The sequence below is a fragment of the Thalassophryne amazonica genome, chromosome 3 (assembly GCF_902500255.1).
Source record: "Thalassophryne amazonica chromosome 3, fThaAma1.1, whole genome shotgun sequence".
Lineage (NCBI taxonomy): Eukaryota > Metazoa > Chordata > Actinopteri > Batrachoidiformes > Batrachoididae > Thalassophryne > Thalassophryne amazonica.
The window spans coordinates 62,817,488-62,835,437 of NC_047105.1; the positions used below are offsets into that span (position 1 = coordinate 62,817,488).

The 17,950-nt window shown below is 38.4% G+C and overlaps 1 protein-coding gene across 11 annotated transcripts in view; it reads left to right on the plus strand.

Annotated features, from left to right (window-relative positions):
• cacna1da (calcium channel, voltage-dependent, L type, alpha 1D subunit, a) overlaps positions 1-17,950 on the plus strand; it is a 274,993-nt gene that overhangs the window by 129,039 nt on the left and 128,004 nt on the right. For all 11 annotated transcript variants that reach the window (XM_034166498.1, XM_034166497.1, XM_034166500.1 and 8 more), the window contains one exon: positions 17,501-17,673. In XM_034166498.1, the coding sequence (XP_034022389.1) occupies positions 17,501-17,673 (173 nt within the window). The remainder of the gene's footprint in view (positions 1-17,500; positions 17,674-17,950) is intronic.

A 17,950-nucleotide genomic window follows, 5' to 3' on the forward strand; every position in this document is an offset into this window, starting at 1 on the left:
TATACCCAATCATAATATTATAACTTTAATATATAATAATATATAATAATAATAATAATATAATAATAATTATAACCAATGAGTGTCCTCAGTTCCAAAATGCTTATTGAGTGCTGTTAGAATCAAAGGTGAGGTAACACAGTGGTAAACATAACACTGTCCCAACTTTTTTGAAACGTGTTGCAGGCATCCATTTCAAAATGAGCAAATATTTGCACAAAAACAATCAAGTTTATCAGTTTGAACATTAAATATCTTGTCTTTGTGGTGTATTCAATTTAATATGGGTGAAGATGATTTGCAGATCATTGTATTCTGTTTTTATTTACATTTTACACAACATCCCAACTTCATTGGAATTGGGGTTGTACCTTCAACCAGAATCCAATCTCTCATTGGAAGCTATAGGAAGCGATTAGAGGCTGTTATTTCTGAAAAAGGAGGATCTCCTAAATATTGTATTTTTTTCTGTTGAGGTGCCCAAATTTATGCACCTGCCTAATTTTGTTTAAAGAATTATTGCACACTTTCTGTAAATTCTATAAACTTATTTCACTTCTCAAATATCACTGTGTTTGTCTCCTATATGATATACTTAACTGAAATTGCTGATCCAAACAACCAATGATTTATAAAGGAAAATCATGGAAATCTTCAGGGCTGCCCAAACTTAGAACTGTATTATAGTGTTGTATTTATTCAGCTGAAATTTTATGTAATTGTCATCTATATGCTGTCTTCAACTTCACTTATTTTGATCAAGCACTGGGGGCTCCAAGATATTTTGTGTTAATGGTCAGAACCCAGTTTGATTTTATGGTATCAGGTCAAATTTTGAGCTTTCTGACAATTCTTCATAACTACTGAATTTCTCAGAGCAGTTTTTATTTATGATATTTACATCAGAGCAACTGCAGGAGGTAGGAGTAGGTACTGAATTTTGACATTGGAAATTCGTGTTTAAAAATAAAGGAAAAACAAAATTCAAAAAACTCTTCCAAAGTGAAATGTGATTTTTATCAGCCAGATACTCAAAAGTCTTTTTTTTCTATAGTTGTAAAGTGACCCTATCTCGCTATATACAGATATTTTCAAGAATGGCATAAATAAAACATGTTAACAGTATTAAAAACAATACACAGTTTGGGGGGGGTCTGCATGGACCCCACATGTAGATTAGTCAGTTTCACAACATGTACTGATGGTTAAATTGTGTTGATGCCAGTTGATGCATAAAAAGAGCTGTGTGCTTGCATACGTCCTGGAAGTTAGTTGATTCTGTTTATAGGCCGGATTTACACTTGGCTCTCTTTTGACAGTTACAGTTTCACAGTATATTGTGACAGTCCCTAAATGTTGAAGTTAAAGTTACTTAAGCTTCTGCTCCATGTGGCCAACGCTAATAGAGACCATCATACACCCACAATGTTTGACCCAGAAAAACAGAGAGAATAATCAGAGCTTTATCACCGCTGGAGTGAGTCACCATCTTACCATACTTTCTTTTCTCCAGCCTTTTTTTTGGCATCTTTCTCTTTCTTGCTGTCTTTGCGCCTGTCCTGCTGTGTGCTGACGCTCTCTCTTTCTCTTTCCATTTCCATTTTCAATCCCTTGACTGTTATACACTTTCTCACTATCACTCTGTTCTTGTTACGCTCATCCTTATTACAGCTTCTCTTTTTCTCCTTCTCATCTTCTTTAATACATACAGTCCAGTGGGTAGCTAGGTCAGATCTCTGTCTGTATGTACCATGCCGTGGTGAGCTGCCATGCTGTCTGATGCAAAGGCGACTGCTCCTGCTATGAAGAGAGACTGCAGCTGCGAAACAACTGAAGGGACTCGTTGAAGTAATACTGACAAAATCTGACATCAGAATACAGCTGTGCAAATATTGTTTGGAAATGGTTTCATTTTTATTATAACACGTCACTGTGGACTTTGGGGTTTAATGCCCTGTTTACACTTGACTGAGACCTATATAAGTCCTGCAAGAGCATGACATTTTGTCAACTCTCACAAGTCTTGGCTGCTCTCTGTTGTGATCTGTTATTTGCATTTACACCAAGCTTGCATTGCGACTGCATTGCGAGGGTAAAATATATGTCAATATCTGTGATCATTGAACCCTATGGAGAGTCAGTTGAGAGTTTATTATGACCCATAGGCTCAGGTTGAGAGTGAGTTGACATGTGAGAGTTTATCAAGACCAGTTATGAGACCCATGTATCTGTTAACTGGTTACACAACTTGTGATGATGAATACTTTATTGAGCAAGTTAAAAACATTTATACATACATTTGTGCAAGTGTTTTACACAGTTTAACACACTCGCGCACCTGTTGGAGAGTGATGGCTACCAAGAGGGATCTTTTTTCCAACAATGGAGACCCCATTGTGATCAGCCTACAATCCCAGTTGGAGTCAGTGAGAGTGACGGTGAGCAGAGGTCATTTTTCAATCGCATCTCGTTCGTGGACTCTGTATAAATGGGTGTAATCGATTTAGAAAGAAAGTACAGTAAATGTCCTTTAGAACAGTAATACATGTCAGTTATTTTATGATGATTTCAATGGATTTTGTGTGATTGACTTCATGGACGATGCTGTGATCTTTGTGGCATCAATGGATTTCTTGTTGCAACACTGGTGAAGCTGAGTGAGAAGTTGGATTGTGGAGTTTGTGTTGTCCTGGACCTAAGATCCAGGTCTTCAATGACTACATAGACTCAGCCACCAGAATTGTATCTCTGTGTACTGAAAGTATCAACATTGTATAAATTCACTTATCTCTGCAGTAACATTCATATCTCTGGGCACTTGGTAGAGTCTGACCAATATGGATTTTTTTGGGGACTGATAGCTATGTTATGGAGTAAAAAAATATATATATGATCTTAATATATGTGCTGATACATACATAAAAATCGGCAGTGATTCCAAACATTTCATTATCAAACCTGTATGACAAAAAAGTGTAATTGAGATTTGATGTTTTACAGTATAACATGTACTTTATTGTAAGTAACTATAAATATAACCAACAGGCGAACCAACATACATCACACTGCCTTCGCTCAGGTTGTCAGTCATGATGTTGCATGGCTTAGCATTTGCATAATATGGACGTCTTGTCTATTTTGGTCCTGTTAGATGGCGGTATAGCAACCACTTGTCTCACTGTAAAAATGGCTACTCTGATTGTAAATGAGTGACATCTTTGCCTCTGTATCTTATAGCTAATGTGACTAATACCTGGATAACACAGCAAGATTTAAAAAAATTGTCAGTAGGTTTCAATACCTGAGACAGCCCACACCTCAGATGATAAAAAATATAGATATAACAGTTTTGGTCGTACAGTGTGTGGGTATGCGGCCACATGGCAAAAACAACACACCACACACGAACATATTTCACTCGCAAACAACCCAGGTCAGACAGGAAACCTTGCAAAACCTCTCGAGCACAAACGTGACTTCGAAGTAACAAGGTTGGTGAATGAGGAAGAAGCAGTGGTGAATAGTTTTGTGGACTATTTCTAACTGAGAAAAAAAAAAGATACAAGAAGAAAAGGCGTTGGTTAAAGGAGTGGAGCACAGCGAGAGCATCAGACTTTCTGGTGCACCATGACAGCTGTTTTTATTTTCGATTCCCCTCTTGGCTTCCGTCACCTCGCTTTCTGATTGGCTACAAGTCACATTCAACAGGCTGCATGCTCGCTCGTTGTGTTGGGGCGCACCCCACGCACTGGGATATCGGGTCAAGACAATCTAACGTTGAATATTCACGATTGAGGTCTGAGCAGTCTCAACATCCTTCCCAGTAGACTAGCGCAATCATGTTTGAACGTCTTTAAACGGGGTATTCTTAGTGAGTACAGCTTGAAACTTGTTCAATCGTGCTCCATGGGAGTAAAAATTTGAAGCTAAATCCGTGTTTGTTGCAGTTCTGGCTGAAGGCACAGCTCCTTACTTTCATTTTCTAGCCGGTTGCCAGGTCTATACTTTATAAACCTGTTAGGACACAAGCCAGATTAAGCTATTTCATCCCGTTTTTGCACTTTTTTGGACTGTGAGCAAACTGTCATAGAACGAGTGCCCTGTAGAATAAGGGTTGTAAGTGAATTAGAAATTGAATGGATTAATGTTTCAAATGTGTGGAGGCTTTTACCCTCTGACCGATGATGGATGTGCCGGTGAGTCCAACTCTAATTTTCATCATGTTTCTGTTAATAAATTAGTGATGGAATATCGCATAGACTTCATTTGGCCACTTCCTGAAACTATTGTGTCACCTTTAGTTTAAATCCCTGTTGTAGATGATCTTTGCCTCAAAGCCAATCCTAGAACCTTCACATTGGCCTGTTTGTCTCTCACTGCCTTCAACAGGCTGATTTAGAGTGCATCTTCACTCTATTCAGGAGTCAGACAAATTCATACTGCCTCTTAACTCCACATAAATGCTTAAAAAAGGGGGGGGAAAACAGTCCTGTCAAGAGTTTTCTAAAAATGCATTTAATTTTTTTTTTTTTTCCAGATTTAGAACCAAAATTCTCGATACAGTGTTCTAGAAAAGTATGTGTCACTATTCTGAAAGATGGGATTCTTCTGAACATTTTGAAATGCAACATAATGGGTTTTATACTAAAAAAAAAAGTTACATTAAAGGGGGTTTAGTGAAGGTATGATAAAACTGAGAAAATGCCCATTGAGTTCAAAGGTTAAGTATGTGTTTTTAAAAATGTTAATTAGTAGAGTCATGGGGAAAAAAGTGCAAAAGAATTATTTTATTTTTAAAGTGTTAATTAGTAGAGTCATGGGAAAAAAAGTGCAAAAGAATTATTTAAGGCACAAAAGTAACAAAAGCACAAGAATACTGTGGAAATGCGGATACTTTGAAGTGGATTTGAGGGCATCCAAATCAGTTTTTAACTAAGAAAATTGTTTGGATACTATTTTCTATTTGTAAAATTGATTATGCTCTGGTTTTGTTCAATAAAAAGGTTTTTAAATACGAACTTGTTCAGACCATGGTCAGATGACACTCCCAGTGGCACATTGTCACCTTCACATTAACACCTCCACTGCATTCTGGAGATACTCCAGCTCATTGTACTGAAGGAAACTATCCTGATTCCACATCTTGTTTCAGATCTGAAACAACGGGTAATAGGTTCTTGTTCTCATTAAGACTTGTTTCCACCAGGTTAGTAGCAGTCAGGTGAAATCTGTTTGAGTAATCCCTACCATCGGATTGTAAGCTGGTTGAAACCTTCCTTGGTGACTTCATAAATCAGTCACAGCAGACTGTACTTATAAGCCTTCAGAGCTTCTTCCAGCTCCGTCGGCATCTTTGTTTCATGCGTTTAGTCCACACATTTGATGTGATGCGTTTAGATGATTGCCCCTCTTGGCTAGGTGAGAGATGTCTGACTTTAATGAAGTGTCATCTCCCACAGGAAGAGATTTTTTGCGCTGCTACACTGGCATTGACTTTGTGATTACAGTATAAAACAGTGGTACCATATGAGTTCTTGTTGAATACTTTCACCAGCATGAGGCCAGGAGGAGGTGAGACGCTGCTGTATTTGATTCATTCTATTAATGCGCTCAACATTCATTCATATTAAAAGGTTTTGTGTAGGTGCTTTGTGCCATATGGAGCAAGTCACTTCATGGAGGAAATAACTAGTAATTATGTTGTCAAGTCCTCAAAAATACTATGTGGTTAATCTATATATACACAATAGCTTTGTGAATATGTTTTAAGTAGCAGCAGTGATAACGTGTGTTTGGGGCAATGGTTCTCAGGTAATCAGGAAAACCATATTTGTAAGTATTGCTGTAATGTACTTAATAACTTGTCTGGTGACTCTTTTTAGTATTTGTACCATCGTTGCACCCATGCACAGCAGCACATGCAGGGATATTGTCCTGTGTATCTGTCTGTGTATGAACAAATAACTTGAAGAGTTTTGATATGATGTGGACCAAACATGGTGGTATGATTGAGGGTCAGCCAATGGACAGAGTGATTTGTGTTTATGGAAAGTTGTTTAAAAGTTTGCTGGTTACAAGCCACTCTCAGATTTGGACCTGATGCTGATCGTGATGAGGTGTATAAGGGATATATGAAATAGCTGTTTTAATGAAGACAGTACGGCGGCTTAGTGGTTAGCACTGTTGCCTGTCAGCAATGTCATGGGATCGTTTCCCACCCGTGGCCTTTCTGTGTGGAGTTTGTATGTTCTCCTTGTCTTTGTGTGGTTCCCTCCGGGTGCCCCGGCTTCCTCTCGCTTCCAAAGACATGCAGGTTGGGTGAATTGGAAACTTTAAATTGACTGTAAATGAGAGTCAGAATGTGTTGGTCTGTCTATATGCGGCCCTGTGATAGAGTGGTGGCCTGTCCAGGGTGTACTCTGTCTCTCGACCAATGATTGCTGAGATAGGCTCCAGCTTCCCCATAACCCTTAATTGGCTAAATAAGCGGGTATAGAAAATTGTTTCAGTGAAGGTCATAGTTACACCTATGGTTACTATAAACACTAATATGAAGTCATAAAATACTTTTTTATTGGTGATGTGATCTTTGACCTTGGGTAAAGTTGAAAAGTCAAACTCACTTAAAATGGATGCTTTGCAGAATTAGATACACATACACCTGTGATTACTAAAATACATTATTATGAAGTTATATATTTAATTGGTCACATGATCTTTCACCTTGGGTGAGCTTGAAAGGTCAAACCGTCATAACTGTTTAATATGGCGTTAAAATGGTGGAAAGGTTGTGTGTTAGCGATGGATGAAGTGGTTCAGTTTTGGACATCATTGATCAAATGCCATGGCCACAAACAACCACATATTATGGTACACTGAATCACAAACAATGAATTTGCATGAATCTGTGTCACATGTAAGGTGTGTGTGTGGCACATTCTGAGTGTCCCTTCTAGCTTTTTTTATAGCTGTCCCTGATAAATTGGCATTATTTTAAAATTAATTTCATTCCTTTGTAACATTGACAGTTTTTCATTTTAGTCACTGATAATTTCATTTCATTATTTGTTTATTTGAAAGGGACAATGCAGTCAACATAGAATCGAGCAATGTCTGCAACTAATGCGATGCACAAAGAGAACTAATTCACAACTCTTGTCCCTGGTTGGGCAATTTCTACAAATTACACGATTCATATTTCTACAGTTTACATAATTCATAACTCTAAAATTTAAATAAATAGTAAACAGCCTAATTCATCATTTCATTCAATCACCGATCTACCTTTTCACATGTAAAATTTGCTTACATTCTGCAACCTACCAACACACATCCATAATTTACAAAACTTAAGAACTGAATTTCTGTGGGTTAACAAACTCACTCCTCCATTCAATCCTTCATTGACCCCACTTTTTTACTCACAATGCTGTATCTGCAAATGGGAGCAGCACTGGTGACTTTTAAGCCAAAACTTGAGCCTGGAGGTGATCCTAAATTCTGAGCTCAGGCGGCAATGAGTTCACAACTTTATGCTTTTAAAAGAAAAGGCAGACTGACCAAATGAAGTCCTACACTGTGGGATGTACATTTTTCCTGTAAACTGTAATGATTTTTATCTTGGTTGTTAAAACATGTTCTTCTATGAAAGATGACACTGGGTGGCATGGTGGCTTATACATGTTAGCATAGTTGCCTCACAGTTAGAAGGTTGTGGTATCGCTTCATAGCTGGTCCTTTCTCTGTGGAGTTTGCATGGGTTCCCTCTGAGTTTGGGTCATGCTGTGGTTCCAGTTATTTATTTATTTTTTCTGGTGTGACTGATGCATCAAACAGTTTAAATAGGGGCTTCATAGGTGAACTAGCCAATGAAAAAGTAGTAGCAATCAGCTGAGCAACTCGCTTGACAAATCACCCATGCTGCCAGATCAGCCGAGCTGCCAACTGATAGTGTTGCTTTGAAATAATGGCATGGCTTGACTTTGTAGCCTGCCCGAACTAACGCAGTGCTTAGTTTATGGCACATAATATGACAATGAATGACAAATGACAAAGTTTTTTATTTGGCACACAAAATATTCAAATAGAAAAAAAATGAACAATTCCACAAACAAACACAGACAAAACTAGTGAGTCCGAAAGGGTGTGGGCTGAAGCAAAGCTTATTTGGCAGTAATGACACTCGGTTACGCAATCGGAGGTCACTAAAATTAACATTAAATCGGTGTGTAAACTTTGCAAAAACAATGTTGGACTCTGTGTTATCTCTGGGCCCATCCCCAATCAGACCCGGGAGTGACATGTTTAGCCGCATGTTCTCCTTGAATTGCTGTCTGTCTGAGTGGTGTCCAAAAATGAGGGTGGGCTTCATAGATAATTGGCAAAGCTTCTGGGGAAACCTGGTCTTGTTAGGAGGAGACGGCATCCATTCCCACTTTGGATGGAGCAGCTCTCATTTCTAGAAATCTGGCCAATTTTCTTGGATCCTCCAAACTGTGACTGTCCAGCGTTGGGACCAGGAGGCAGAGCTGTGTCTATACACCTCTCTGCAGCTTCTCTCCCCCTGCCATCCCCTCATTACCCCATCCCCGTAGAGACGGTGCCTGCTCCCAGACCACCAATAACCAGCCAAAATCTATTTAAGTATAAAAATTCAAAAGAAAAAATAATATAGCACCTTCAATTGCACCACAGACTAAAACAGTTAAATGTGGTCTATTAAACATTAGGTCTCTCTCTTCTAAGTCCCTGTTGGTAAATGATATAATAATTGTATCAACGTATTGATTTATTCTGCCTAACAGAAACCTGGTTACAGCAGGATGAATATGTTAGTTTAAATGAGTCAACACCCCCGAGTCACACTAACTGTCAGAATGCTCGTAGCACGGGCCGGGGCGGAGGATTAGCAGCAATCTTCCATTCCAGCTTATTAATTAATCAAAAACCTAGACAGAGCTTTAATTCATTTGAAAGCTTGTCTCTTAGTCTTGTCCATCCAAATTGGAAGTCCCAAAAAACCAGTTTTATTTGTTATTATCTATCGTCCACCTGGTCGTTACTGTGAGTTTCTCTGTGAATTTTCAGACCTTTTGTCTGACTTAGTGCTTAGCTCAGATAAGATAATTATAGTGGGCGATTTTAACATCCACACAGATGGAGAATGACAGCCTTGCATTTAATCTATTATTAGACTCTATTGGCTTTGCTCAAAAAGTAAATGAGTCCACCCACCACTTTAATCATATCTTAGATCTGTTCTGACTTATGGTATGGAAATAGAAGAACTTAACAGTATTCCCTGAAAACTCCCTTCTGTCTGATCATTTTTTAATAACATTTACATTTACCCTGATGGACTACCCTGCAGTGGGAATAAGTTTCATTACACTAGAAGTCTTTCAGAAAGCGCTGTAACTAGGTTTAAGGATATGATTCACTTCTTTATGTTTCTCTAATGTCATATACCAACACAGAGCAGAGTAGCTACCTAAATCTGTAAGGGAGTTAGAGTATCTCGTCAGTAGTTTTACATCCTCATTGAAGACAACTTTGGATGCTGTAGCTCCTCTGAAAAGAGAGCTTTAAATCAGAAGTGTCTGACTTCGTGGTATAACTCACAAACTCGTAGCTTAAAGCAGATAACCCGTAAGTTGGAGAGGAAATGGCGTCTCACTAATTTAGAAGATCTTCACTTAGCCTGGAAAAAGAGTTTGTTGCTCTATAAAAAGCCCTCCGTAAAGCTAGGACATCTTTCTACTCATCACTAATTGAAGAAAGAAGAACAACCCAGGTTTCTTTTCAGCACTGTAGCCAGGCTGACAAAGAGTCAGAGCTCTATTGAGCTGAGTATTCCATTAACTTTAACTAGTAATGACTTCATGACTTTCTTTGCTAACAAAATTTTTGACTATTAGAGAAAAAATTACTCATAACCATCCCAAAGATGTATCGTTATCTTTGGCTGCTTTCAGTGATGCCGGTATTTGGTAGACTCTTTCTCTCTGATTGTTCTGTCTGAGTTATTTTCATTAGTTACTTCATCCAAACCATCAACATGTTTATTAGACCCCATTCCTGCCAGGCTGCTCAAGGAAGTCCTACCATTATTTAATGCTTCAATCTTAAATATGATCAATCTATCTTTGTTAGTTGGCTATGTACCACAGGCTTTTAAGGTGGCAGTAATTAAACCATTACTTAAAAAGCCATCACTTGACCCAGCTATCTAGCTAATTATAGGCCAATCTCCAACCTTCCTTTTCTCTCAAAGATTCTTGAGAGGGGTAGTGTAAAACAGCTAACTGATCACCTGCAGAGGAATGGTCTATTTGAAGAGTTTCAGTCAGGTTTTAGAATTCATCATAGTACAGAAACAGCATTAGTGAAGGTTACAAATGATCTTCTTATGGCCTTCGGACAGTGGACTTATCTCTGTGCTTGTTCTGTTGGACCTCAGTGCTGCTTTTGATACTGTTGACCATAAAATTTTATTACAGAGATTAGAGCATGTCATAGGTATTAAAGGCACTGCGCTGCGGTGGTTTGAATCATATTGTCTAATAGATTACAGTTTGTTCATGTAAATGGGGAATCTTCTTCACAGACTAAAGTTAATTATGGAGTTCCACAAGGTTCTGTGCTAGGACCAATTTTATTCACTTTATACATGCTTCCCTTAGGCAGTATTATTAGACGGTATTGCTTAAATTTTCATTGTTACGCAGATGATACCCAGCTTTATCTATCCATGAAGCCAGAGGACACACACCAATTAGCTAAACTGCAGGATTGTCTTACAGACATAAAGACATGGATGACCTCTAATTTCCTGCTTTTAAACTCAGATAAACTGAAGTTATTGTACTTGGCCCCACAAATCTTAGAAGCATGGTGTCTACCAGATCTTTACTCTGGATGGTATTCCCTGACCTCTAGTAATACTGTGAGAAATCTTGGAGTCATTTTTGATCAGGATATGTCATTCAAGCGCATATTAAACAATATGTAGGACTGCCTTTTTGCATTACGCAATATCTCTAAAATCAGAAAGGTCTGTCTCAGAGTGATGCTGAAAAACTAATTCATGCATTTTATTTCCTCTAGGCTGGACTATTGTAATTCATTATTATCAGGTTGTCCTAAAAGTTCCCTAAAAAGCCTTCAGTTAATTCCAAATGCTGCAGCTAGAGTAACTGACAGGGACTAGCAGGAGAGAGCATATCTCACCCGTGTTGGCCTCTCTTCATTTGGCTTCCTGTTAATTCTAGAATAGAATTTAAAATTCTTCTTCTTACTATAAGGTTTTGAATAATCAGGTCCCATCTTATCTTAGGGACCTCGTAGTACCATATTACCCCATTAGAGCGCTTCGCTCTCAGACTGCAGGCTTACTTGTAGTTCCTAGGGTTTGTAAGAGTAGAATGGGAGGCAGAGCCTTCAGCTTTCAGGCTCCTCTCCTGTGGAACCAGCTCCCAATTCAGATCAGGGAGACAGATACCCTCTCTACTTTTAAGATTAGGCTTAAAACTTTCCTTTTTCGCTAAGGATTATAGTTAGGGCGGATCAGGTGACCCTGGGACTATCCCTTGTTATGCTGCTTTAGACGTAGGACTGTGGGGGGGTTCCCATGATGCACTGTTTCTTTCTCTTTTTGCTCTGTAGCATCACTCTGCATTTAATCATTAGTGATCGATCTCTGCCCCCTCCACAGCATGTCTTTTTCCTGGTTCTTTCCCTCAGCCCCAACCAGTCTCAGCAGAAGACTGCCCCTCCCTGAGCCTGGTTCTGCTGGAGGTTTCTTCCTGTTAAAAGGGAGTTTTTCCTTCCCACTGTAGCCAAGTGCTTGCTCACAGGGGGCGTTTTGACGTTGGGGTTTTTCATAATTATTGTATGCCTTGCCTTACAATATAAAGCGCCTTGGGGCAACTGTTTGTTGTGATTTGGCGCTATATAAAAAAAAGTTGATTGAGTTGATTGATTATTAGCGCCCACCCCTGCTAGTACAAGTCCAACAATTCTAATCAGTCTATTTACATAATATAAATTCACTACTACATGTCGACACACAGACATACACACTCAATATACTATTCACTTATAATTATATTTATATAGTACCAGATCACAGAAGTCGAATCAAGGCACTTTACCGCCAAGTAAGGACTAACCTTACCAACCCCCAGAAGCAAGCACTAGGCAACTGTGGTGAGAAAAAACTCCTATAAGGAAGAAACCTCACGCAGACCAGGCTCTTGGGGTGACCCTCTGCTTGGGCTGTGCCATATATACCTATATACAATACGTATATACTTTACAAACATAAGTATATACATACATATACACAGTCACTTTATATACATATACACCTACCCATATCTATATATCTACATACGCATATACATACCCACACATTCAATATACAATAAGTCCCACTTATAAATTGAACATTTCATATAAATCAAATTATATTTGCTTCTTATGATAGTTAGACATGATGTTCTTTTTGAGTAGTTTCTTAAATCTTACTGAGGTACTACCTCATTCTAACCTCTGTAGAACATTTGTTCCATTTCCTCACCCCAACCACAGGACACACAAAAACCCTTTACATTTGTTCTTACTGGTGGTTTCATAAAAATTGCACAACCTCTTAAACTATATCTGGATTCCCTCAATCGGAACAGACTCTGGACATGTCTCGGTAAGGCTTGGTTTTTTTCGCTCGAAATAAAGTAATCGACCAAATCAATGAATTTTAATAAATTTAAAGACACAAATAGAGAATGAGTTGGTTCACGATATTGTTATTGCAGATGATTCGTATGGCTCGTTTTTGCAAAAGGAATATTGGATTGGTATTTGATTTGTAAGTGTTTCCCCATGACTCAACACAATATGTCATATATGGTACCAACAGAGAATGATATAAGTAAGTAACCCTTCTTGCGGCAGTAGGTCTTTGGCTTTATACAAAATGGCTATAGTTTTTGACAATTTGATTTCACATAATTTATATGTGGTTCCAGCTAAGTTTATTATCAATTATAACACCTAAAAATTTATTCTCTGTTACTAACTCAATTTCCTTATTGTTTATAGTTAAATTTTTACATTTGGGTGCCTGTTATTTCAAATATAATACATTTAGTTTTCCCAAGGTGAGTGACAACTTATAGCGTCAAACCAAACCTTAAATTTTTCCAATTCTTTCTCCACTATGTCCAGAAGCTGTTCAAGATTTTCACCGCTACAGAACACAGTTGTATCATCCGCAAAAAGGACACATCTCAGTGAACTCGACACCCAACTTATATCATTTATATAGATTATAAACAACAAAGGACCCAGCACTGAGCCCTGCGGCACCCCACATGTGACATCCCTGAGTTCAGAATTTGTATTATTGAATTGAACATACTGAAATCTGCCTTGTAAATAACTAGCTATCCATTCATATGCCAGACCTCTGATTCCATATTTCTGCAGTTTACTTAATAGTATTCCATGGTAAATAAAAAAAAACACACTATTGTGTATTGTTTATTGTCAATTGCAGTTGCTATACTTTCCACAAAGTCCATCAAAGCATGTGATGTAGTTCGAGACCTTCTGAATCCATATTGTTCTTCACAAATGATGTTATGCTTCAGTAAATAATCATTTAATCTTTTAGCAAATATTTTTTCCAAAATTTTGGAAAATTGTGGCAGGAGTGATATAGGTCTATAATTAGAAAATGTGTGTTTGTCACCAGTTTTAAACAGAGGAATTACTTTGGCTATTTTCATTTGAGAAGGAAATTTACAGTACTTAGTGACATATTGCAAATATAATTGAACGGTTTTACTATACAATCAATACTTTTTTTAATAAAGCCATATCCAAATTATTAAAATCAGTCGATTTCTTACTTTTTGAACCATGAACCAGATCAAGCTATTTCCCTTTCATGAGTACAGCCAATGAACATTGAAACAGATTTGTTAAACGTTGAATTATTTACCCAGAAGTTATTAGTTGATGAGTCAATTTTACTGGCAAGATTTTTACCCACATTAACGAAGTATTCATTAAAGTGTTCAGCAATAGACTCGTCGTTATCAATCGTGATGTAGTTGTTACTCTGAAAAAATGAAGGATAATCTCTAGTTACTCTATTCTTTTTTACTATTTCATTTAATATGTTCCATGTGTTTTTGATGTTATTTCTATTTTTGACAAGTAACTCATTATAATATGTTTTTTTACTGAGTCTCATGATATTGATTAACTTATTCTTATATGTTTTATACTTACTTTCAGCTTCCTTAGTTCGTAGTTTATGAATTGTGTTATATAGTACGTTTGTCTTTTTACATGCCCTCTGAAGTCCCTTAGTTATCCATGGTTGTTGCTATATTGATTTCTATATATTTTGTCAACAAATGGACAGTGTTTATTATACAAACTGGAAAAAAATGGAAATGAAAGCATCATATGACCTGTCAACATCATCAACAAAAACATCTGACCAATTCTGACTTGATAAATCATCCCTTAAATTATCAATTGTTTCAGGTGTTACTTTTCTACTCATGAATTTGATATTGCTTCGATACATATAACAACCCTCCAATGCAAAGACTGAGAAAACTGGCAAGTGATCACTGATATCACTGAGCAGTAGTCCCCCACTAAGATTACCGGGTATAACGTTAGTTAAAATATTGTCAATGAGAGTTGTTGTAACCATAGTTATTCTGCTAGGATGAATGATGGTTGGAAACAGTCCTAAACAGTACAAGGTGTTTATAAATGAGGTAATTTGTGGATGATTGTGAGGGTTTAAAAAATCTATATTGAAATCTCCACAGACAAATAAATGCTTATTTCTGTTGATTTTGTTGTACATTCCTAAGATAATGTCTTCAAAGGTGTCAATATTTGTCCCAGGAGCTCTGTAAATGCAACTAACAACTATGTTTTTGGAGTTTATAGATGTAATTTCTATGGTAACACATTCCATGATGTTGTCCACTGTAAATGACATGTTGTTAATGAGTTTACAGTTATAATCTGACCTTACAAACAATGCAACACCTCCGCCCCTTCTCATCTGCCTATTAACCAGGAACAATTCATAACCATCAAGATATACCAGATCTTTATTATCCTCATTTAACCGTGTTTCTGAAATTGCAATAACTGAAAAACGTTTTTTGGATGTTTTCAAACAATCATTAATAGTGGACAGATTACGAGAAAGACTTCTGCTGTTGAAATGTATAATTGAAAAATCTTCATCATTGATTTTATAATTTTTGAATTGTTCTTCTGTAAAATATTTGCACTGTCTCACAATATTCTTACTGAAAAAGGTATCAGGATCATTTTCAGATTCAAAGGGGTGGTTAGCAGAGTTATTATAATTAAATGTATCTAGACAGAGCTCCTGGGCAGAAATAAACGGATCATTATCCTTAGTCATTATGTCTCTCTTGTCTCCGGGTGTAGATGATGTGGATGAGTGGGTTGCTCCAGTCTGCATCATGGTGCTGTGATGTGTTTGAGTCCTCATACCTATTGTTCATATTTGTCCAGCTCCTTGATGTTCCTTATTGCCATAACCTTTGCTTGTTCTGGTGATCCGTTCAGTTTGATGAATATTTTACAGTTTGAAGTCCATGTGTGCTGGATTTTTCCCTGTTTCTTTAAGAAGCGTGCTTTCCTGGCGATGTCGGCATTCCGTTTGGTGAGATGTTCATTGATGAATACGTTTGTCCCTTTCAGTTTTCTTCCTTGTTTTAACAGTGCTGTTTTGTGTTTTCTGTTGATGAATCTCATGATGACGGTTCGTTTATCACCGTTATTTCTCCGGGGCAGAGGGTGGCACGCTTCAATGTTATTTAAATCCATTTCTATACCTTTAGATAGGAGGAAATCAGCAACCTGTTTTTCCACAGAGCTGACCTCCTGTTCACTGGGCTCCCCTCCGCTCTCATCTGTTACCGCCCGTGCCTAGGACCGTGGTTTGATGTGAAGACCTGTGATGATGACGTCGTTGATTCTGGTGTACTGCTCCAATTCAGCCACTCTATTTTCCAGCTGCACCAGATGCCAGTCTTTCTCGGCGTTCTGGAGCCGTAATGCCTTCACCTCCTCCACCAGATCCATGATTGATTTCTGTTGCTGCTTCACAACAGAAATCTCCTCTGATAGAAAGTCCAGAGATTTTTTAATATCGTCACCTTCCTCCGCTGTCAGAACCTTCTTAGGCCCCATGGTCGGCTTATGAGCAGCTTGTCGATCGCCGATGTTAACAGCCTGCGTTGTTTGTCACCGGGATGGATCTGCACTGCGCTGGTGCCGCGCGGCCTCGGTGTTTCCGCGCTGATGGATCCGCGGTGGCTGCACGAGGCCTCGGGGAAGCGGCACTCGTGACGCGTGGCTTTAATGACGCAGCGCGCGGCCTCAGTGATTTCACCACGTTGAGCGGGCCTCGGACGTTGTTGCCGTCCAGTCGCGGGGCTAAGTTGCCGGTTGAGGTGGTATTCCCACTGTCCGGGTTGGCAAACACCGGCGTGGCAGATGGCAACTACAAACACCACCTCAGAAAACTCAGGTACAAACTTTGCAGCTCGCTCTGACGACACGCAGCTCTGAGTGACATTAACTCAACTCTTATGTAAAGTATTACTGTTTTGATTATTAAGCTCCATAAAGGAGACTTAAATTATTCCTGACCTTCTCTCATGGCAGACAACCAATCTTGATATGGCAAGACTTTTTTCTTTTTTAAACTTCATCCACATTTGGATTAATAATTGATTTATCAATTAATTGTTGCAGCCCTAATTCAGTTTCAGTTTCAATTTCTTTCATTTATATAGCGCCAAATCACAACAAGGTTGCCTCAAGGTGCTTCACACAAGTAAGGTCTAACCTTAAACAACCCCCTGAGCAACAGTGGTAAGGAAAAACTCCCTCTGAGGAAGAAACCTCAAGCAGACCAGACTCAAAGGGGTGACCCTCTGCTTGGGTCATGCTACAGACACAAATTACAAAACAATTCACAAAATGAACATACAGAAAATGTTGCCGGTGCACAGGACGGTTTCCAGAACAGATACCACACCCATCTCTGGATGGAGCCGCACCTCAAACACAGAGAAAAGAAAAAAAAAACAGAATCAAGCATCAGAAAGACGACAAATACAGTGTAATTTTTTCAGCATTAAGCAACAAGAAAAACAAAAGAAATACTAAGGCGATTGCTAATTCTGTCCTTGCTAAGGAAAGTGTACATCTGTATTTTTTAAGGCACAAAAGTAACAAAAATGCAAAGAATACTGTGGGAAATGTGGATACTTTCAACTGAAATTACTATTCCACCATGGTGTTAAAATGACATAATCTTGAATAATTAAACCAAGTTACAAATGCTTTGAAAAATATTGTATATGCACTTATTAGCCTAGCCTTGTTGGGAGTGTGAGATTCTTCCTTTGTTGTCTGACAGACTTTTTAGTGTCGTCTTGGAGATTTTGACCAAAGATGAGAAAGGAGATGGCCATGGCGCTACTAGCCACCCGTCAGTGCATGCTCACGGGGGTAAGCCAGGTGGATTTGATGTTAAAGCCCTTCGAGCCTTCCGTGTGCTGCGACCCCTGCGGCTGGTCTCAGGAGTACCCAGTGAGTACTGACTGCTTTGAACACACAGACAGTCATCATCAACCTAGACGCTGAAGTGGCACCTTACTTCGTAGGCTTTACCAAATTGTGGTATATATTTGTGATATTTTGTGATTTTCTTCCCACAATTTATTGGGTGAAGGCTTACTCAAAAACCCAGATGGTTTATGTGCCATACCCGAGGAAGGTTTTCTAAAACCCTTTAGTTGACATCTACATCAGAGCCCTCAAGACAATAATAAAATATACTAAGACTGTTAAAATAACATATTTCTCT